Below are 23731 nucleotides of genomic sequence, written 5' to 3'. Positions count from 1 at the left end.
GCTCCCTAAATGCTGAGTGCTTTCCTTGTTCAAGGTTAGCACAGTTATGTTTATATGATGACAGTTTTGTTCTGGTTTGTGCTTTGCCTCATCTGCTAAAGCAGAGCTGCCTCTGAAAGCTCCTCTGCTTTTTATAGCATATAGACTGGTCTAATAAAAGTAATTGTTTTTCTTGAATCTCACTGATGTTCCTTGTTGCTCAAGCTGTGCTGCAGTTCTTCTTGAGGGGTGCAGATGTAAGCAGTCGTCATCCTTGCCCTTTTTCACTGCCCCTTTTGCCTCTTCCTCTCTTACCGAGCTGATGTTCCTGCACGGTGAAACAGAGCAAAGAAACAAGCTGGGTCTAAGTTAAACTGGCAAAAAGGAGAGATGTTTTTTTACCAGATCAGCTCCCCAATCACACGTTTGTTCCAGAACAAGAAGGAGGCTGCCTATGTGGGGATGGGAAGGTTGGGTGAGGCTGTTTTATTTAAGCAACAGCTCTCAACTTCACTGTTACTCAACCATCTCTGCAGTCACTTGTGATTTAAGCAGTGGAAAGACACTAAGAGATGATCTACTTCATCTGAAGTCATGGTATCTGTGTTTTATGCCTATGCTACTGACAGAGGTCTGTCTTGAAAACAGCCGGTCAGACCTAGCAGACATGACATTACCAGTGAGAACTCTGAGCTTTGGAATCATTTTTGTCAGTCCTAAAAGGGCTGTCTTTAGTATGTCTTTTCTGGGACAAAAATACCAATTCCATTTGGCTCTAATTCCAGCACCGTATTTAGTCTGCCTTTGAACCTTTGTCTCACTGGTTAAATTACATGGCTAAGTTCTATACAAATAGTGCAATCTGCAGTGCATTGATTTAATAGTAATTCGTGTGATCCAAAAGATTAATTTATTCCAGCTGTAGAGTTAGTGAAGCCTGAATTAGAGGGCAAATTCACATTCTGCTGAGGCTTGTTTTTGTAGCTTGTCTTGCAACATTATCATGAGCTGCTTGAAACCAGGACCAAAATAATCAAACACTTACTGTATTTCCAAAGTTAGGCATTTACAAACTATTCAGGTACACTCTGCTGTATCTCCTTGTAGTTCCCACTGTTTCAAGTCTCTTGCAAGCTACTGTTATGCAGCAGATCTTTCAGGTATGTAGTTTAATGTGAAAAGGAATCAATGGTTCTTAGGGGAATAGTTGTGAAGGTTTGGCTGCATTGCAGTCTCTCCTGTCAGCTGACACCTTGGCATGTAAGTTTTGTAACATATTCCTGCTATAAAAAAATTTCCTGTGTAGTTCCAGTATTTTCTTAGGTTTCTTTAAATACTCCTCATTCCTTTGAAGTAAGTTCCACTTCAGCAGAAGCCTCCTGTGTTCGTTTCTCACAGGCTTGGCAAATCCTCAGTTACTGGCATAAACGTTTTGTTCAGCTGTTTATGTTGTGCCCCTAGGTGCTTATGGCTCAGCGGGCATCCTGCATTTGGCAACCAACACAAAGCATTTTGAAGGTCCAAGAGGATGCCTTTATACACACAAGACACTGCACATAGACATAGAGTCATAAAGTGTGTGAATTTAATTAACCAAGTTATTTTCCAGAGCAAACTGCGTGTATTTCTGCCTGCTTCTACTCATTCATGTAATACTTTGAAAGATCAACGTGTCCCACGTCTGAATTCATTACAACAGAAGCTATGAGTCGTCTGGAGCAGGAGAATCCCAGTTACAGCTCTAAGAAAATTTTGTGTGACCTTTGAATAACTACAGCTCCTGGTTTTCATGATATCCTCACTATCTGCTTCAGGTGGTATTTCAGGAGAACAAAAAACCCGGTTTATGAGAGCTCAGCATCCCCATTGCTAATGATCACTGGCAGCTTGGATAAAACTGTCAAGTAATCAGAAGGAAAAATGCAGTATCTTGGCTGGCAATGAGAACAGACCTTCTTTTAAGGTAGCATGTGTAGACTCTAAAGGTAGGAGTTGTGTGTTAAGTTGCTGTCTGAAATCTATGCAAAACAATATTCCCTGGCTCTTGGTTTGTAGTTAATACACAACAACTACTTGGGAGCATGGAATTGCCTGCTCTTAGAATGGACATGGTGCTGTGGTGCTCAAGTTGACTTCTAATGCCTAGCAAATGCTTTTCCTTTATCAACTTTATGCCTGAATCAGCCTGTGATAGGAAGAGAAACATTACACTAGCACCTCAAAACTAAGTTTGCTGCATTTTGGTAGTGACTTCTAAGGAAAGAAAGAAAGAAAGAATCTAGGAGCTGGGGCTATTCTTACCCATCTCTTTAACATTGTCTTCGCTATCCATTTATGGGGTAGAAGTTCTGTGGACCTTATGCAGCCTTCTAAAACATTTTGGATGTGGTGTTCTTAAAACATTTAGTTTTGGCCATATTTTACTTCATGGAATTTTAGGAAAGGGTTCTGCTGAATCCTTTCAAAGCATTAATTGCAAAAAAAGGGAAATGCTTTCACTGGAAATATTTTGTCTCAGTTCCAGTTTGGAAGTAGAATGATGATAAACTGTACACCAGATCTTTGGTGGTACTGAATTTGTTTCAACTTTGACTTGCAAAGGTTCCAGTTATATGGTTTTTAGGGTTTTGCATCCTTTAAGATGTTTTTTGTTGGCATTAGTATCTCTAATTCAGCCCTACTTGCTTCTCCTTGAGAGGAGGCTGCATAGTGTTGCTGTGGGAGGATAAGTAGCATCAGTCCTTTTGAATGATGGTTAATTTGAACACTTGGTAATTTAGCATGTTTGTAACCTGGCTACACTTGAACATGGCGAACATGGGGTCTGAGCTCATTTCTAGGTATGGGAGCAGCATGTGGTATTTAAGTTGCTCGCTTTCTTTGAAAATTGGGTGGGGAGATGGCTTTGGCTGGGACCTCTCCAGTTGAAAACACTTAAAATGCAGCCAGAGTTACTTGATGCAAACTATGTATTGGATCAAATGAAGTATATTCCTGGGTTGTTTTTTTTTTGTCTGCTGCTCTAAAAGGGAACATAAAATCACTTAATGTGTTCAGGGGTATGAGAAAGTTAGGAAGAGCCAAGGAGAAAATAACCAGCTTTGCTTTAATAGCTGTTGCGACTAGTTTTTTGTTAACAAACCAGTAGTTTCGGTGTATAATGTGATGTTAGTTTGAGCTGATTAAAAGCAGTAGAACTGATAATAAGTATTGGGAAACAAAATTATGAGAAACCTTTACGTATGCCCCATAGAAAGTCATAGTCAGGTGACTGCAGGCTCTGAAGTAATAACATTGATAATTTGTAATGACACTGAATTGATTTATTAACTTCATAAAGTCTGATTTTTCTGCTCCGGTTCCTAATTGTGCAATTGGGGAAAAACAATTTGCTTAAGTAGGTCAGAGCATAAATATGAACAGTCTTATGTTGTGTGAATGTATATATATATAGTTATATGATTGTGTTAAATGTCACAAGCTATGTTGTTTTGATAACCTAGAATACGTTGAAACTTGGTTGCTCTTGACATGAGAGCAAAAGTTTATCTGAAGGTCCAGTGCTTGCTCTGGCTTCTGAAGAAGCATGTGTACTGTCTCGAAGGATTAAGCATTATTATGATAAAAGGAGTCAAGTCTCCATGTTTGCATTCCAGAATTCAAACCCTACTTTCTCATAACTTTTCACCAAGCTTTTGGGAATGTGCTGAATCCTCCAAAGGTTTTAATCAAAATGAGGGTTCCCGATTTTATGAAAGCAAATAGTGACCTATTTAGGGAGAAAGGCCTCAACCCTCACTGACTTCTAATGGGCACGTGGAATGCAGTAACTTGAGTATTACTTTATTTCTTCTTCCCTTTTTATGAAAGCTGGTCACAATAGGAGATAGAGTGAGTATGGAAAAGATGGAGAGAGGACAGAAATGGAAAAGGAGGTTGAAGGGGAGGAGGAAGGGAAACAAAGGATAAAAATACATGAAATGCAGAAATGAGCACATGGGCAGGAGGATAAACTTGCATAGTGAGTTCAGAGCGTGGTGGAGGCAGGAGTGCAACTTCTTTGTAATACCAATTGTCTTTTACATTTGTTTATACCAAAGGTATTTAGCATTGAGGAAACACAAGTGCCCTACTATTCCTGTAAGGAGCTGCATAGAGATGGGTTTCTGTGGCTTTTCCATCCCTGCCATTCTGATGCTGGATGCCTGTGGGTTGGATGGAGGGCTCTCTGGCATGGTGAGAGATGGGAGCTGGTGAGTCCAAACTCACACCTGCTTTTCATCACCTTTACCTTGAGCATTCCCAGCAGTGCCTGTTACTGATGTATCTCTGTACTGTTTGTTGAATAAATCACGATCTTTATTTTTTGGTCACTTAACTCCTATTCTGTAATACCTTGTCACATCTCAAGCGGCGTGAGGCTGGTCATGCTGATCAGAGGGGTGTTACTTGATTGTGGCTTTGTTACACAACAGTGTACAGTTCAACAATTCATGATCTAGTGCTTAATAAAAGCCAGAATGAGCTAGGCTGAGTGCAGAGCCATCCTATCTGCTCTCACAGGTATGGTCCTGTGCTGCTCAGATAAGTGTGCTCGCCTGGAAGGAGCCTGAGGGATGGCTGTCTTCAGGCTGCATTGCTCCCACCAGACCTGTGCTGAGAGGCTGGGAGACACCATTAATGGAAGAAATAAGTGTGAAAAAATAAGCCTTTTGAAAAGAAGCAAAGCTGGTTATTTATTGTCTTTAGTTGGTGTTGAAATAGAGATACTTGGTTTTGAGGAGCATGTTGGTATGTTCTCCATCGGTCAAGGCTTAGGATTAGCAGAAGTTTACAAGATGGAAGGCTAAAATGACTAGTCAGAGGTAAATATGTAAGAGCAGGGGGGGCATGGTGTGCATGATCACAGGAAGTACTGCGATGATACCTGGCAGGGAGCCTTGGCATCACAACTGCTGTGCTTTGAAGAGGATGTAAATCCTTGTCCCATTCTGGTAGTTCCTTTTTACATCCTTTTTTTAGGATTTACGTCCTTTTAAAATAGCTTTTACTATTTAAGACTAACAGACTTGCTCTACTCAGCATTCAGAGGAAGATGTGAGAAATCTCTCCTTTCCCCAATGCTCCTTCCCTTCTGCAGTCTTCTGGAGGAGCTATGAATTTTCTGATTGTACTTCTTGCTTTTGTCTTCCTCATGTCTACTCTTAAATCATGCTCTCCTCTCCTGCTTTTGTGGGGGTGACGGCTTCGTGCCACTGTTCTTCATCACTGCAAAGAGTAGTTTAAATTTGAAATGACTAATAGTTTCCCTGTTGCAGGCACGATTCTGACAAGCAATAGTAAACATTAAGGCTGTGTTAACACTGCTGTTGCTAAGATCCACAGCCAAGGTGCTGGAACAACCTTGTGATACTGCATTGGCTAATGCTTGGGTCATACTTGGAAAGCTCTCTCTGCAGCTGTATGGGCTGGAAATACTTTTAAGGTTTGATTTTTATTTATTTTTCAATTAAAACCCCTCAAACTCAATAAAAAATAAAGCCACATCTATACCTTTTCTGGCCTAACTGCACAGGATCTGTGTTGGATCCTCATTTAATGTCTTGGAAATACAAATGGCTTTAGTGGCTGAAGTACAGCCTGAGGGATTGATGTTCTGAAGATAACTCAATTCCAGGTGACTTAATTTAAGTTAATGATTTAGCAGCTTTCCAGATGTATAAACTTGTTATCTGCTCACTGAAATATAAACCAGCTTGGTGAACTTGGAATTTGTGGTGGACAGTGACTGCAGTTGGAGCGTTGTTGAAGCACTGTAATTGGAAGCGGTATGAGCTGACGAACCGGTGTGTCCTCTGGGTTAGTGTGTGCATACTCAGCTGTGTGTCTGACCATGACAAGTCAGTCCCTCGTACAAACTCAATTTATACCTAGTTGAAGCTGTTGTCATGGGAATTTGGGGAACAAAACATTCCATTTCAGAGGGAAATTCAGTTGTCTCACCCTAAACCAGGATATATGGATATACAGATGCATCCTTAACCCTGAGCAATGAAGGGAGTAATTAGATGGCCTGTGAGGAAGGTGCCAATTGAAGGAATTTGCAGGTGCCCTGTGGTGCTGCAGACCAAGTGCTCTGACGTTGCCACCTGTATCTCTGTGGAGGATGCTCTGATTTTGAAGGAGCTTTCCTAAACGTGCAGTTATGTCACGCTGCAAAGTCCTTATGTTCCCTTCCAAATGCACTTGTGGGCTGGCGACGTTAAAAGCTGTCTGGAGTATAGAGGTGGGTAACACCTGCTTTGTCCTGAGCTGTGATGCTCTGCTTGACTTTTACTGTCAGCTTTGTTTCTCTGAGGCACTGTGAACACTCAGCTCTTTTTTTAGCGCAGCTGAATAAGCCTCCATAAGTAACGTGTGCGATTGCTTGAGTGGCTCTGGAGTTTGTTACATGTAAATATTTATTTCAGCAAAGTGAACAGCAAACTCACAAACATATGTCATAGAAACTCCGTTTGTTTCATAAACCTGATGGAGCTTGTGACAGCTGGAGGGAGAAGGTGCAAAAGAAGGACTTTGTAAATACAGAGTAGTGTCTGAGTGCCCAGTTTGGGCATCCTTAAAAGTCACTGTGTCCGTTTCCCCGCTTATGAGTTGTTTCTTTTACCTTCTCTTTTCTGGAATCCTGCCGGTATTGCCTTGGCTCACCTAACACAGTGTACAAGAGCAGCAGCACTGGTCCTGCAGCTGAGTGAGCAGCCACATCGTCTGGCTGGTTTTGTGACTTTATGTCCATTTTCCCAATGAGTTTTAATGGCTTGAATGCAATGTTAATGAAGGTGTCTCAGGTTCACCTCAGAAGATGACCTGCCAGTAAGCAGCCCTCTTATTTTTAACCCCGATTATGCCTTTGTTTAAACTAGATTTTCTTAAAATAGTAGCTGCTTTCTGACCTTCCCTAAGATTAGCTGCTTAGATAAGCACAACTTGCTAATGAATTCACACCTAGCAGCTCAGGTTCTGATTGTGAGGCTCATCTCTAGGGCATGTAATGATTCCTGGAAACCCACCAAATACAGGAAGTGTGTTACATGGGTAAAGAAGGAAATCTCTGAAGTGTTTCTGAAATGGAGTAGGTAGAAGAGTTCCTCATTTGATCCTTCAGTCCCGAGGATGACTAAAAGGCAATGTTGTGCCCTCACAAGCATGCAACAACTTTTTCAGTAATTATATAGCATTTCAAATGAAAAAATTACAGAGCTGCAGCTTCTGAAGGGAGATTGTGGGGATTTTTTTGCATTGCCATGTATTGGCAATAATGAACGTTCCTCATTGACTAAATGTGTCGAAGGAGTAATGCAATAAAGGCTGGTTATAAGGCTCTCAGCTTATTTCCCACAAGGAAGAAGGATGTTATCACAGAATAAATTTCCTGTGGGTTGTTTTGATGTGCTCAGTCTTTATGAGTTTTGCTAGATGAAGTCATTATCCTGGTAAGTTGGGGAGGTTTTGTGTATGTGTGTAATTGGACACAGGCAGGATAATGGATTTCAAACACTTTACTCGGTAGCTAATTCTTTTCTGCATTGTGCAAATGTAGCCAGGCAAGTCGTGCTTTTGTAATGCATGTCAAAATATGTGTTAAGTGGCACTGTAGTGGAAAACCCAGCTTTTTGTTTGCACCTAGCCCCTAAGGCTCTTTATATTGGCTTTCAGAATAGGGAAAACCTATCATCTATGGGCTCCTCTTAATTTTCCCTTCAGAGCCCACTTTGAACTTTGGATAAGCTGCTGAATAAACTGGCTGCTGTTCGGGACTCAGAAAATGCTTATGCACTCACAGAAATGTTGACTAGCACCTTGAACCTCACTGAAGCAGTACATGAATCAATGTTCTTCTGATCTTTAGAATATGGTTAATGTTACATGTCACTTTCTCTACTCACTGCTGGTATACGGCTACATAGAAGGAAACCTACTGAAGCGCCAGATGGATGTGTGTTTTCTCAGATGTTTTTTCTCAGTCCCGGTGGTTTGTAAGGACAATTGTCTCTCGCACAGTTTAACAGATAGTTACATGTGTGAATTATCCCTTTGTTCTCCTACATTGCATCAGACAAAATCAGAAAAGGGGTCTGCAGTAAACATCAGGAGGCCTTTTGGTCTTTTCTCTTGTTAAAGGGTGGAATCAAATGTATTTATGGTATGCCTGACAGTGGCCTTCGTTCAGAGGCCTTGGAGGATGCTGATGATGGCAGCTGTATGTGCTCCCGGGCAGTCCGTCAGTCCCAGCATTCCTGTTTCATACGGTTAGGATTTCTTAAATCAAACATTTGACAATTTGGGTTTCTTAGCACAGTCTGTTCCCATTTGTTCCCCATAGTCTCTGAGTTAAGAAGCTGGCCAACAATTTCCTTGTTATTTCTCTTTCTCCTCAGAAATGATAGTTGGTTTTCCTTTATGGTCATTAATATTTATATGTCATATTAGAAATCTATTATATTCCTTGTGCCTCTTGTGTTTTGCTGTCTTTCTGTCTTTTCAATAACCTGGTTTATTTCCAGTTTCTCCAGGTGGATCTGTTACGGTGATTGTTGGTCTGTTTTGCACTTGTGCCTGTTTCCTTTGAGGAAGTTTCCTTTCCTGTTCTTCCTTTTCTTGCTTCTCTTGTCTTCCAGAAAATCTTATTTTATTAATTGTCCAATTCTGCCTTTATAAATGTGGGTGAGGGGGAGAAGCATTGCCATTCCTCCTCATTCTTCCTTGGAGGTTCAGGAACTCTTGTCTTGACTTTCCTACGTCTTACCAGTTTTTTTCTGGACTATACCTGCTAAGGTAGAATGTCCTCACACCATGCTGTGTGCTTGTATGGCCGTTGCAGGGAGGCACTCACCAGGTGTTGGTGTTGTTGTTGTTGTTGACCAGCTCCATAATATCACCCGTCAAGGTTCCCTTTTCATCACCAACTGGATACTTTCAACATATTTGCCCCCCTGCTGTGCCTCGGAGCCTATGTACAGATGCCCTTTGATAAAGCTATGGGCATAAGCGTTCCCGCCTCCTTCATTACTAAGCTGTATTCTGTGATACTGAGTAATGTGAATTAGGTCACTGAACTGTCACATCTGGGAATGCCACAGCCTGGCCTGCAACAAAGTTCAGAGTGCCTCAGTTAGCAGGGAGGCTGCTTGCTGTGATTCTAAGGCTGGCATAGCTGGTGCGAGGGATCGCAGTGCATGGTTCTAATGAGAAACCCTCGTTTCTCTTTCTTCAGATGCTTCTAGTTTGACCCAGTATTACACGAGGGGTTAGCATGATCCCAACCCAGTAAAACAGAGTACGCTTTATGTTAAGAAATCTAACTGTTAAAATTTCTCGAATGTGGGAACAAAGGCTTGTTCCCTCGTGTGGAGCAGAAAGGCAAACACTGCCATTGCAGTTTTGCTTGTTTCAAGTGCTTTCAGTGCGTGCTGCGGTTGGAAATCCTCAGAGCTGGGCTGGAAGCCTCTGGTCTTACAAAGGGATGAGTGTGCTGACTTTTCAAAGTGTCTGATCCGACAGCCCTGGGTATCAGGTAACGTTAGGACCGTAGAGACTTCCTTCCCTTCTTTGGTTATAAAAGATGGTAGGTTAAATAACTACAATTAAAATGCCTGTTTAAATATTATTTTACCTCTCTGTTCATCAGATTTAACTTCAAAGTCCTACAAGGTTTTTTATTACTTGGAAGTTTTCCAAGTGAAACTGAAGAAGTTCTCACTTATCTTTCATAAAAGTGCAGAAGTATTCTTGATCTGTCACACTTCCTTTTCCCTATACCCACCTTCCTCCCCTTTCTTTTCCTCCCTACCTACAACAAAGAAAAGAAGCTTTGCATACTGCTGCTGATGGCACCAGAGAAAGACCAATGTATTCACACTTTTTGCCTTCTCCCCCACAACTTCAAGAACCCTTTCCTATTTTTATTATACTGGTAAGTACAAGGCAGCTTGTATCCAGTGCTGCTTTATATTAAAAGAGGGTATTTTTAACAGTGCTTTCTACATGATGTCAGTGTAATAAGTTAGTGGCATGCTGACTCTCACTGTGATAGCTGAGCCATTACTAAAATAGCTTGCACACTTTTACTTTCGGTCTAAATATTTGCAGTAGCATATAGCAAGCAGGTCAGCATTTGGTAAAGCATTAATAAGAAATACACTTAGGGCACTGGTAACTGTGGTGTACAAGGGAATAGCTTGATATGTTCTTTCCGTGTTTATATAGGTTTATTCCTTGTGACCTTTGTGGGAAGGGCTTCGGCTCTGCAGAAGGTGTAACAGATTAATGCTCAAGTGAAGCACAGGGCTGTCCTAGTTTCTTCATTAATGAAAATAGTGTAATAGTAGCTGAACTGACACATGGGGCAGCACTCTGATCGGGTGACCCGTGCTCCTCTGCTTCAGCCACACATTTTCTGGCTACCCTTTAAGGTCAGCATTTAGGCTGTTGGGTACATGTATGCGTTTCAGTAGTCTGTCAGGGAGATAGGCTATGTGTGTGTGCCCCTGTTGATGGTAGCAGTTGTATATAAGGAAGCCATAGTAGTTTGAACTCCTGCTGTGGTGCAGCTGTCTCTTTAACTCGGTTTTGCAACTGAAAGTAGGGAAAAACGACATATAGGATCAGCTGGTTTTCATGGAGTGGTGCCTGACAACTTCTGTTACAAATAACTGAAACAATTGCCTGCTATTTAGATTAGAGCTGGTCAAGCCTTCCAATAAATAGTAAATGAGACAATGGCTGAATGGAAGGTTTATAGTCCTCAGGTCACCTGTAAATAGTGATAGATGGAAATCTTTTTTCAGTGTTTGACTGGCAGACAAAGAAATCACAAAACACAGACCATTATGTAAGAAGAATGAGATGTTTACAGGTGCTTATAAGGGTCTGGTTTAGTCCCTTTTGCTGCTGTACAATTTGAAATGTATTCCACCAACTTTCAGGTAATGAGTATTCGTGGTGCTGTGCAGCTCTCCTGCAGTTAACAGTCAGCAGGGTATGGCAGAGGTGTTTGGCACTGTGATGAGAAGCTGAATAACCCATCAGACAAGTAAGTTTCTGAGTCTCTTGGTTCAGGAGGGCTCACTCCTAAGCTTGGAGCTGTTTTACTTTTAAGATGCTTCACCCTAACATTGACTAAGAGCTACTCAAGGCTGGGTGTTGGAGCCCTCCCAGGGAAGTGCGGCATCTGGTTTGGTGATTGTTGTTTCTAAACCAAACAGCAACAAAACCACCCCAGCTTTCATACTGGATCCAGAGGGAGCCAGAGTCAGAAAGGTGGGCACACTCCAGCCCAGTCTGCTCTTCCACTTTGCGGTGTGTGTGGGTTCAGGCTTCTTTAGGCAGAAGGATTTGGATCTCCACTGTGCAGTGCACATCCTTGCTGTCTGTCATTGGATAAAAGGGACTCCTCTCATCACATCTGTTTTTTACTGAAGGTTTTCTCTTCTGTTGTTCTCTTTGGTTTTCTTTCAAGTGCCTGGAGGTGCAAATTTTCATTTTAGATCTAACCGTGTTGCTCAGAGCCCCTCCTTTTTTGTGCTAAGAAAAACAGCAGATGAAAATAAGGATTTTTGTCAAGTTGAGAATGTACATATTTACTTAGCTGCTCTTGACATCAATATCTGTGGGGTTTGACACTTAGCCTCAGATCTCAGATTTGCAGTTACGTTAGATGGCAAGTTTATTTGTGGGTTATTGGCTTTAAAGCACAAGAAAAGCATTGCAGGCTTGGAGCAAATAGGCAAGCAGCTGAAACCAAGGATATCAATAAAAAGCAAAAGAATGTCACTGGGAAGAAACAAATTCTTTTCTCTGCATACCTTGTCTAGGTTCTGGGAGCAGGTTTTCTATTGTCTTGTTTAGTGTAAGGCTAGAAATGCTCTGTAAAGGTTTGAAAGGCAGACTTGCACTTTATATTAGGCTGCGAGAATTAACCCTAAAGTGTAGCAGGCAGTGTTTCTGGTTCAGAGATGGAAGCACTAACTGAGGTATGAGACCCTCTTCTAATTCTGTGTACAGTTCTGGACACTGATGGTCAAGAAGGCAAAATTAAACTGGGAAGAGGTGTAGAGAAGAGCTGTGATGGTAAGAGTGGAAAGATCCCCATTAAGAGGAAACTAAATGGACACAACCCATTTAGCTCAGCAAAGTGAGGTCTGAAGAGGCATATGAATTCCTTCTATAAATACTGTGGTGAATAATAACCAGGAAGGGACAAGAACTATTTAAACTAAAGGACAATGTTGGCACAAGAACAGCGTAGGTACAAGCTGACTGGGAAAACATTTCTGCAGGAAATCACAGTCTTTCCAGAGGTTCTGAACCTCAGTGAGGTTTTGAGGCCACCTTCTCATTTCTCATTTTGAGGGTTTTGTCTCCTTCAGTTCTAGTAAGTTTTAAGATGGAGAATGTGGAACATTCATGAACATTATATGGTGTAATTATTCCTTATGACAGCTGGAGCTCTGGAGGTCCCTTTCATTCTTATTTCTTGAATCTTGAGAGTTAGAATCCTCTTGGGTCACTGACTGCTCTGAACCCTTGGTCTGTGTTACACTTGGAGGACATCTGCGATGGTAATTAAGAGAAGCAATTCTGTTCAATAGGCATATATCTTCTTTGTAGACATGCTGATACCTTTAGTGGCTCCTGGGGAATAGGGAGGCAAGTGTGTGGGAACAGAGAAGCTGAAAGGCTGGAAAACCATCTTTAGTCAGACTTTGGGATGTATTTTTAGCATGTATGGCTACCAGCGGTGTTCATCTACCCAGTGAATAAAGGTTTAAATTTACTCCCAACAGTACATTTATACTACTACCACTAGTACAAAAAGTATGTATATAACCTTTACTTTTTCTGTTCGTACTCACTGACAAGGACCTTCAGAGCATATGCAAACATTTCAGTAATCTGTTTGACATTCGGTGATGGTCTCTGGGTGTTTTCTTGTATTGTCCTTTTAAAGTAGCAGTAACAATGCATCCTAGAAGGAATTCTGTTCTGATAAGAAAGTAAATGAGTATATTTTTCCCTGAATTACAGCCCTCCACTAAGTGTATTACAGCTAATAAATCTCATAATCCAAAGATAAAGGTCAGGAGAATAATCCTAAAGTCCAATTTGAATCTTATTCAGGCTTGTCTCTGTGCAAGGGGAGAGAGTGTTGTCAGTGCTGTTGCAATCTAACAATTTTGTTGATGCCATTTAGGGGAACCTTTCTTGAAAACACTTATGAAATGCCACTTGTTGATTGAATGGAGAGTGGTGTAATAACCTGCATTCTACTAACTGTTAGGTAATGTCCCTTCCGGCTTTATGCTCTTCAGCTTTTGTCAAAGGACATAAAGGGGGGAGGGAAGGGGGGAAAGAAATAAAAGGAAATCCACATCCAAAAGAAAGATATGACTTCAGCTTCCTCTTCTATTCATCGCCATTGAAAGAAGGGAACTTGTGCAGCTTAAGTAAGGAGGAAGTTGCTCTACCAGCAGGCGATAACAGCAGGGTTTGGAAGTTAGGAGAGGGCTCGATGCTGCTGCTTTGGTGCTGTACAGCCCCAGGGGCATATCCTTCTCTGCCATCGCATGATGAGTATCTTGTGCCGTGGCAGACAAAGAGCACAGGATGGAAGCAGAAAAGGAACATGGACTATTCTTTGAGAGTCCAAACCCACACACATACCCATACATATACCTACAGTACAGTTACATCCAACTCTTATGCTGTGCAGCGATCCATGCAGTGATGCAGTGACTGATCTGCTCCTACAGTAAAGCTCCTAGCCTTTAGTGTATTTTAGGACTCCCAACATAGCTAGAAAGGGAGTTTCTGCTTCACAAAAAACTGCAGATTCACCTTGCAGGTTCTGTTTTTACTGATCCTTCAGATGAGGAGTGAGACAAAACAGTTACCAAAAGGCTGTCATGCAGTGTAGCGTTGTTGATCTTGCGCTGCATTGTTGTAAATCTGCTTGGTACTTGCAGCACATGATAGTAACAGAAGATTGTGACTTTATTTTTTGATGCAGCCAACTTGCCTGTGAGTTTTTGGCTGTACCTGTGCTTCTGGATCTGCTCCCTCTTTAAAGGCACATGTAATTATGTTTGCTTTGTAATCCTCTGCTTCTCAGATGCTAGCCTTACCTCTCACGGTAGACTTCTTGATCTTCACAGCAATGGCTGTGGACTGCACAATAAGGACACTGTGTAGGAAACAGCTATAAAGGAAAACAAGATGAATCCCATATGATGGTCTGTACGTGTGTATAATGCTGAAGAGCAGTGCCTGCCTCAGCACAAAGCTTTTGGAGAGAAATCAGTTGTGCATCACTAAGCGTGCCTGTGGTGGTCGCAGGTGCTCTAATGTCAGAGATGCATCTTGTTCCTTCAGTGCAGGGTGGCTGTAGTCTCCATATTAGGAATGATACATGTTTGTGCCTGAATGGCCTAGGACTTTCCACAGCAACTGACACCGGGGTTAACTTGAGGATTTAAGGGGGAGGTGCTCTGCAGTTGTGGAGGGCAGGATGGGGTTGCTTGTGGTGAACCTGTTTGTGATCAAGAATACTCTGTCAGGTTGGGTTTGTTTGACAGAATTGCCTTTTAAAAAGTTACCATCGTTTGTTTTTTTTAAAGCCTGACCGTAGGGAAGTGCATCTTGTTTGTGTAATGCACTTTGACTGTCTCCTGCATGGAAAAAGAGTACATTTGCTGTGCTTTTCTTCTCTGCGCATCCCTGTTCCTCTCAGGGTTAGAAATCTCTGTTAGAGTTGAGAGGACTGGGAATGTGCACTCCCCTGGGAGATTCAAGTTTGTGTGTGTTGCTGTTGCTCGGGTATTGATGCGATGCTTTAGAACCGCAAGAAAAACTCTGGTCCCAAGAAGTTGTGTGGTTTGTCTCCTTGTTAACTCGGTGTAGATGGGTACAAAGCGGTTTGGTAGAAGTGTTTCTTTGTAACTGTCACACTCATATGATTGAGACATGTTCGACTTGTACAGATTTTGCTCCACTTCTGGCAATTTTTGAGATTCTTAAGTACCGACTTTGGATTCATGGAGGAAATACCCTTTCCTCAGGCAGTTCTTTAAGTCTGGAGAGTGTTCCTAAACTTTCTTACCTTCCAAGGATTTCTGGTAGTTGTTGCTAGCAGTGTTGAGGACCAAAGTGTTTGTGCTCAGGTGGAGGGATGGGTTGTGTGACGGGCATTTTTCCCTTCTGTAAGGGGTTCCTTATGTAGAGATGCATAAGGTGAGGCTTCCCATTCGCAGGAGAAGCCTGATGGGTAACAGTGAAGGACACGGAGCATGTTGTGTCTGTTACCAAGCACTTTGATTCTGTCCGTTCACTATTCCAGTCATCTTACTTTCTATTGTATCACATAACCAACATTTCTACAACAGTCAAAAGAATTGCAAAGGACGTTTCTACATACTATGGCCCTGCTCAGATACAGTTATTTGAGTGATCTGCCCCCCATTGCCCGAAAGGGAAGAGCACTGTTGCTAAAATTTCACCCCAACTGTCAGTATTGCTTCTGTGATCATGTCTCTCTTTCTCTTCCCTAAACAGCCCACTGTTTGTAACGTGGAAGATTGGTCGAGATAAACGATTGCGTGGATGCATAGGTACTTTTTCTGCCATGAACCTGCATTCAGGACTCAGGGAGTACACACTTACTAGGTAAGACATTGTTTTCTGTAGCCTTGACTTAGCTATTTAAATAGTCTACTGAGGAGATGCTAGGTGTGCTTTGGTTTGTTTTGGGTTTTGTGGCTGTGTGCCTGTACTGGTCAAGGAAAACCTGTATCTCCTTTGGATGCTAAGTGTATTGCCTGGTTATTTGACTAGTGGTGTCATGAGGCTATGGTTTTGGTTAAAAACCATAACTTGGGCCTTTTTTCTTGTGATTGGTCTGGAAACTTCTCCAGTAGCTTACTGTAACTGACTATTACAGTATTTTTTCCAGTGTTCAGACAGATTGTAACCTTAATAGTTAATGTCAGGGCAGAAGACCAGAAAGTCAGGTTTGGGGATTATCCTATTCACACTTCTAAAACAGCAGGTATTCTCACCTCTTCTCCATCAGGTGCTTCCAATCAGCTGCAGTTAATTTAATGCTACAAATTTCCATTACATGTTACTCTTCAGATACATCCCAGCCCCTGAGTGGGAAGCTTCTGGATGAGGGAGGTAAGTGATGATAATCCTTCACTCCCTGGCAGCATAATCCTTCATTTTTTGATCTACACCTAAATTCATTCACCTTAATATTGTTCCATTTCCTTTGCATAGAGTGAAAACTAATAAGTTTATCACTAGAGCTAGTAGCAAGCTTTCTACTTATTTTTTTCTAAGAGTTTTCTTAAGTATATTTTCTAAAAAATCAATGGAATTTTGTTCCACTGAGTTACAGTAGACTGTTTATAGTGCTTTAGAATAGAAACTACGTTCTGGCATGTGTAGACCTCTAAAATTGTTATCACTTAAAATACTTGGTGCCTCCGGATCTCTTTAGATTTAGGGCTTTCCTCCATTGCAGGATCTTCCTCTGTGTTGCTACAATGCCTTGTCAATCTCAGTATTAAGTAATATGAAAATGGGACATGTTCTTTCTTACATGTCTCCCTAGTTTGTTGCAAGCTGAAGTTCATTTCATGCTTCTCTGCTCAGCTTGAAGGAATCAACTGCTCATCTCCTATAGAATTCTGAAAGACCTATTATTGTGTCGGCTTTATTTATTATGTGGTCAGGGATGTTTTTGATTGTGTCCTTTAAAGACTCTGCAATCAGACTGGTCAATGAGAAGATGCTTATAATGAAATTCAAAGCAATTTCTCTGTTGAAGGTTAAGAGCTTTAAAATCTTAACCGTTAGTGAGCGAGACTGGAGGAAAAACAGCCAGTCCCCTGCACTGGAGGCTGTTCCAGTTAAGTGTGTACTTCACAGTGCCTGATTGAGAACGGTGAGCTTGTACAGAAAATTACCCCCTAGGACTAGGAAGAAGCTGATTGTTCCTTACAGATTTGTCCATTCTTCCAAATCAAATAGGGCTGCACTCTGGCATACCTTTCAAATTGCTTGCAAGATCCCTGTCACTGCGTTCTAACTCTGAAAGCTGAAGTCAAAATACATGAAAAGTGATGCAAATTAAAGAGAACTGAAATACCTTGAGTGGAGTATTTAAATGATGACCACATGCTGTGGAAGTTTATTCTAGGCTAGTCAGAGGTTAGTTCAGTAATTTTCAAGATGAGAGAAATGGAACTATATACCAGCCTGTTTTTCAAAAACCTGTGGGAGATCAGAAGTTGTTTTACAATAACACGTTATTTAGCGGCACGTTGGGGTTTGTTGCCTTTTGTGAGGAACCTTTTTTCATGTTTGTGGCACCAGAAATGTTTCTTGTTTTTAAAGCAAACCAAAAAGCCAAATAAACTTTGGATGTGACTACTGAAATGTGAAGTTTGTATCTGAACCTAAGAAAAAGTTGTTCCCTTCTATCAGTCATAATTTGAAAAGAGAAAGGGAGGGTTACCTGCAATCAGTTCCCTTCCTGATGTTAGTCTCTTCAACTACAGAGCTTCCAGAGGAGAGTATTTGAGGAATAACCTTTCAAACACTTATGAGCTTGCAGAGTTTCAGGCTCCACAGGCCCTCCCTAGCAGGGATCAGAAAGTAGGACATTATAGCTTGATCCAGCAGGGTGTGGGCAATAGGCTCCTGCAGAAGACAGGACAATTCCTGAAAGAGAGAGAAAATGAAAGGCTTCTTCAGGGAAGGCAAACGTTTCTCAATGGAATACATAGAATGAGAGTGGGCTGTCCACTTCAGAAAGTGGAATTTGACCAAACTTTTCAGTTGAGGATACAGGCAGATATTCTTCTGACTTTATTTGACACTGGAGGACCTTTTCTTGGGTTGATCTGAGGACAGAGTGTGGATAAACAGGAGCAGGTTGTTTGTCTAGTTCATTCTTATCTCTTTCAGCACCTGTGAAATTGTGGCCCAGCGCTCAGTGAGTAAAACGGTACAGGAGAACAGCTGCTCTTACACACTCTGCTGCTTAGTGATCAAATATCCCCCATTTCCTTCACATGCCATTTCATTACAACTACGCTGAGCAGTGCTTAGGAGCATGAGAAATAAAGTTTTCCTTAATTCTGGTAGTGATCTCTAGTTGTGTATTGTGTACAGTGCGTGGTGTGCACAGCTCTATCTGCGTGCGATAGTGTAGTTTCTTTCTCATAGCATAATGATGGTTCATCTAGGACTCTGAAGTGAACCATTTCTTTCTTGGGACACCTGCACCCCCCACTTGAAACATCTTTTTGGGGTCTGGAAGCTATACGGTGGTGATGTGTGACCAAGTGACTTTCTCTTCTCCATTTTGAGCTCTGTAGGCTGTTCTGCTGGTATTGCCAGTATGTTCTAAACAGGAAATTTATGGAGAATGATTCATCATTAATTGGATGCATCTGCCTAAGTTGTGAGAGGAGGGATGAGAATACCCAGAGTTAAAAATGCTAGTACTGTATCCTAATAAAATCTATGTGTTAGAATTTGATGTTCTCTGCAGTTTTCTCAGTGAAATGCAGGGGAGAGGAAGTGTGTTATTAAAATCTTCTGCAGAACTTTATGAAAGGATAGATTCAGATTTAGTGAATTTTAGATAATTTTGCTAGGAGATTAGTTGGATAAATCCCCTAACCTTGCTAAAATGTTTTACGGTATATTGTTTATTAGGACCCGAGAAGTTTATCATGGGCAAAGTAGTCCTTTAGATTGTGTTAATTGAATATCCCACCTGAACATGTGAAAATAAACCAATCCAGATCATGAAAACTACCTTGTGTTTTACAGCTCCTTCAAGAAAATAGGATGAACTTGGAAGCAGGTTACCACAGAGTTTCGTAACAGGTTGATAAATTACTTTTTCATGTATTCTGTTCAGCACTACGACTTAGGTTCTGGCACTGAAGTTTTAAACTCCTGCTCTCGTGCGCTTGAGATAATGGATGAAATGCTTTCATTTATTGATTCTTAGTTTAATTTTTCTACCTGTTTCATATAACTTGAAGTCATATGTTACGTCTCGTGGATGTAACAAATATAGGTGTATAAATTAAGTTTTATCTCTGGTTTATCCTTTCAAGGCTAGAATATTTATCTGGGGAGGGAAACAGTAGGGAAGAGGTGGATAAAGGGAGACATTATATGATAGAGCCTTCTATCGTTGAAGAAAGCAGTGAAGAAAAATGAGAGGACTCCAGGCCTTAAGTGGATTAGCATAATGGCTGAAACCTGGATTTCAGTTCTGAACTAATATGTAACCCACTCTCCTTAACCAGCATAGGCCTGTCCCTACAGACTGTATGATGCAATCAGTCTCTTGCTGTGTGTTCTTCTGAACCACTCCACCCAAGAAGCATGGCTGCTGTCACACATTCAGCCTACATGTGGGTAATCAAGAAAACAGACGGGAGCTTGGGATAAGAAGCACAAGACTGAAGGAAGTGAAACTTGCAACTCAGCTTTCTCATAACTGAATTTGGGTGTAGTTTCCATACGAGCATTTGGCTACCAGTGGCATCAACTACCGCTCTAGATTTGTCTGAATTTTCAAGATGCTCAGTCCATGTTGCTGCCATATCAGCTGCTTGCTCTCTGTGAAAAACACTGACCTTTTCCTCCTGCTCCTCACAGTGAAGTTAACCACCCGACTACAGGATGGCAAAGGGGTGACAATAAAAAATACTGGATGTCTGACACATTGATATCGATGTTGGACTGACTGCCTTAAGACTAGAGGCAAGTACTTGTGCAGACAGGGCAGCTTCCCTCTTCTCTTTAGCTGAGGTTACTACTCTGTTTAATTCCTGTTTCTTTTTACTAATCACAGGCTCGTTCAACCTTCCTTGTAATCAGACCCTCCAACTCAGTGTAAGCTTCCTAAAGCCTTTCCTGTGGGTTGCTGTGGTTTTGAGAGTCATGGCTGCTGAGCCAGGGCAAAGCACACCCATGTGTGTGACTGCAGTTCTTGAACTGCAGAGTTGAGGGAATTATACATGGGTTTGACATTTGCTGTGACCTTCACTGTTCACAGAAGTCATGGTCAGAATTAATTTCTGCTGATAATAATTTGTGGGTTGTCTTTGTGGCTCTGATTTATAGCAGACCACTGCTGAAAGTCAGCTTTTTTTATTCTATTGCTGCTCTCTCTGGGGGCCACCAATGCAAAATGCCTGGTAATTGTGAGACGGAGCTTACACTGTCACTCTCACGATTAAGCTCTGCAGGGAGCAGTGTCACCTCTTGACAGTCTGAAATCACCATATCTATACGTATATATACAATGTCTACATATAGATTTATATGTATTTATTATGGTGTGACCACCAGGGATGGTGTTAATAATCTTAGACCCCCTTTTGTTTTTCAAAATGCTTCTGGTAAAATATAAAATTCAGGTATTAGCACTTTAATTTTCAACTGATGACTGGTTACCTTTAATGGCATTGGGGCAAAATTATTTTGACATAGGGGTATTTTGTAGAGGCCCATGTGTTTTGCTTGCCATGTCATCCATGCACAGATGAGACTTCACTGAAACTTGGAACTGTTCTGAAGTTCATGTAGGCTGAAAAAAGCTTGTTGCTGAACTGTTGTAGACATCAATTTAACAAATAGCATCCCTTTAATTTGGCTAAATCCTCAAATCTGTTCCAGTAGAATAGAATTGTTTAGTAGTAAAAGGGGTTGTGATGTAAACTCACAGTACCAGAAACTCTAAATGAAGTATACAAATGTGAATTTATTGAGCCAGGCTCAGTTACTCTGCATGAGTCAGTTCAGTAAGTAGGTCTGTAATGATTTTGTGCACGCAGGGAACTGCTGCTCAGCAGAACTGGATACTGCCTTTTCTCAAAAGGCAGAGCTGAGCAGCAGACTGGCTCTAGAAGTGGAGGAAAATCCAAACTTCTGCTTTAAGAATGGGTTAAATGCTTCTCCTTAGTTCATTATGAAATCAAAGTGAAACAAGTTTGTATAGGAGGGAGCAGGAGCATGCCCTAATAAATATATGGTTCTTGTATGTAGATGGTGTGTGTTGGGGATGCAGTAACTCTGCCTTTGGGTTTTTTTCCTTTATTAAAAACAATTAATTACCTGTTTTGTAGCTGTTCTATTTTTCCTGAGAAAAGCCTTGCTAGACTCTTGGACCTAACGGTAGGTGATGCCTGTTTCCTTAGCAACACTTCTTGAAAGAAAGCAAAGGAAAACACTACAGATGGAAGCAGAGGCTTTAGATGATTATCTTTATGAAAGGAGGGACACATGATGGTGCCCTACTGAAGCTTTTAAAGTGGATCCAGGGCTATCAAATATTGGTAACCATTTTATGGTTTTGCGGGGAAAACTGAATTAGAGAATATGAATTCTGTGACACAAGGAGATGCATAAACTTACTCTGTGAATTGCCTGTTTATGAAAGGGAACCATAAATGGAGGAAAAGTGATTACAAAATTCCTGTATCTAAATGAAGTGGCTCAGTGAGGGTTGGAGGGGTTTGCTGAGACTGTCGTTAAGTCTCAGGTCTCAGTAGAGTTTGGTGTAAATAAAAGGCATTGATAAAAATACTGATTTCATCCTCATGTTTTTAAAAACATGCATTAAGATTTGGGAACTTCACATATATGCTGCTCACAAAATGCATGCTTGGAAAAAGCCATGATTGAGCAGTGGAGGTTGCAGGAGTTGATGTAATTTGCGGCATTTTGAATAAATCACATATTCCTGAAAGACGATTAACTGCAAACGAGTAACGGGGCACATCCAGCACTTACTCAGGTCTTCCGGATGGGTTTTGGGGAGGAGCCATGGCATTTGTGACTCTGGTCTTTCCCACGATGCTCTTGCATTTCATGCTCTTCCCACAGCCTCCTTCTGTTCCGCTGAGAAGGTGCACGCCCTGTAAGTTCAAAGGCAGAGCTTTAGTGGAGTTGAAACACTAGTTGGGTTGAAAATCACATTTGTACTTGTCTTTGAATATTACTTGCCATAAGTGTTTGGGAGGAGGGTGGAGTTGGGGGAACTGGTTGTCCTGGTTTTCCTAGCCCTTTGTTGCCCTGACTTTTCCATCATGTGTATGTATAGGTGTTGGTACTCTGTGGTTTTGGTCAACTTTTTCATTGTTTTGTATGGTACTGTTACAGGGAACATCTACAAAACATTGCCCCAGACCCTTGTAGAATGGAGTTTGCTTTCATTTGAGACTGTTGGTGACTTGTGGATTCCTTAAGCACTACAACGACACCTCTGGGTTACAGGCCAGGGCTGAAGAGCACAGGACAGGACTGTGTTCTCCCGCAGCAGAGCAGTGTACATGAAGCGTGTGTCAGCAGCTTGCCTTTTAGAGGAAGGTTTTGCGTGTTTGGAAACTCTCAGCTAGGACAGAGTGCAAGAAGTTGGCATAGAAGTTACCTGCTTCTGGGCAAGCTTCTCTCTGGTTGTTCTCAGCTCAGCAGTAGGTGTTTAGTATAAAGGATTTTTCCCCACAACTTTACTGCTGACATGGGGGGGGAGCAGGGGGAGTGGTGGAGAAAACCTCCCACTGCATGTACTGGCCAGTGCTTGTGTGTGCTGAGTATGAGAAGGATGTTAACATGGTTTGTCCCTCACTTCCTAAGACACTGGGAATGGAGGCGCAGCAGTGGTACATCACGTACCTCGCCCAGCAGAAGTAAATTTAAAGGCCTTGTTTAGCTCTGAGAGCTGTTTTTTGGTGAAATCTGCTGGTTTAGTACAATTTAGCAGGGATTAAGTGAGGTCAAAGGAAAAAGAATTGTCTCTTATGCTTATAAGCTGTTAAAATCTTTAAACTCTGCAGCTTTGTGTGGGAGGCGCTGTGGGAAAGGAGTCTCAATTAAAGTTTTCAGTCTGTCAGCACCTCCTCCATTTAGGTGTTTCCTGATGCTTCCTTTTAAGAAGTATAAAGAAGAAATAGCACGAGCTGGGTGTGAGGGACCAGGCTGCAAAACCCCTCCTTATCTCTGTTCACTAAGATGAGATGTCGAAACTTCTGAAATGGAATTTACCACTTTTCACACACCAGAGTAATGAGGATTCAAATGCTCTGGTAAACTGTGGCAGAATTTGCTGCTGTTTTTAAATAGATACTTGCTTCTAGAAATCATTCCTTTTGAGACAAGGAGGAGAGAAGTTGTGTCCTTTACAGAGATGTACAGCTGAAATGGTAGAGGAGCTCTTGGAAGAAGAAATAGCTTATCCACCTACAACATAAGGACATACGCAGCCATAGAATGTATGTCCCACTACAGTGCAGCCATTAGAAGTGCTGAAGAATGTCTGGAGATCAATAAGCCTTAACACACTTAGGGGGCTGAGCTAGTCCAAAAGTCGTACAGGCCCCAGCTCTCTGCATGGTTTCAGCTCATGTCATGTATGTACTTGTGAGCCTGTGATCTTGGGGCGGGGGGAGAAGTTGAAGTTGACCTGTCCTGAACTTCATCATTTACAGGTGACTGAAGTTTTACTATTCATTTGATGCATTGTAGGAAGGAATAGATATTTACCTGAAAATATGTTCTAACATGATTTTACAGTGTGATATGAAGACTAAAAGTACTCCACCTTTGTCTGTCCCTCTGGTCTGTTGGTGCACTTTTCAAATTCAGCTGTGCTCCATAAATGTGG

General features: G+C 41.6%; 1 protein-coding gene and 1 long non-coding RNA gene across 7 annotated transcripts in view; one reads left to right on the top strand and one right to left on the bottom strand.

Annotated features, from left to right (window-relative positions):
• AMMECR1 (AMMECR nuclear protein 1) overlaps positions 1–23731 on the top strand; it is a 100157-nt gene that overhangs the window by 44249 nt on the left and 32177 nt on the right. For all 5 annotated transcript variants that reach the window (XR_009741926.1, XR_009741925.1, XR_009741927.1 and 2 more), the window contains one exon: positions 15589–15699. Coding sequence is in view for 2 of the 5 variants with exons in the window: in XM_061445728.1 (XP_061301712.1) it covers positions 15589–15699 (111 nt within the window). In the remaining 3 variants the exon portion in view is untranslated. The remainder of the gene's footprint in view (positions 1–15588; positions 15700–23731) is intronic.
• LOC133265333 (uncharacterized) lies at positions 209–22163 on the bottom strand. 2 transcript variants are annotated; one of them, XR_009741929.1, is made up of 4 exons: positions 21858–22163; positions 21184–21271; positions 17555–17760; positions 209–307 (listed from the first exon to the last, which is right to left on the bottom strand). It is a non-coding gene; the product is annotated as an uncharacterized LOC133265333 (long non-coding RNA). The 2 variants fall into 2 exon arrangements; XR_009741928.1 differs by lacking the exon at positions 209–307 and having other exon boundaries at positions 15972–17760.

Source organism: Pezoporus flaviventris, unplaced genomic scaffold (assembly GCF_033815535.1).
Source record: "Pezoporus flaviventris isolate CSIRO_AGI_PZ_B2104156 unplaced genomic scaffold, CSIRO_AGI_Pfla_v1 ptg000005l, whole genome shotgun sequence".
Taxonomy (NCBI): domain Eukaryota; kingdom Metazoa; phylum Chordata; class Aves; order Psittaciformes; family Psittacidae; genus Pezoporus; species Pezoporus flaviventris.
This window is presented reverse-complemented; position numbering and strand designations above follow the sequence as displayed.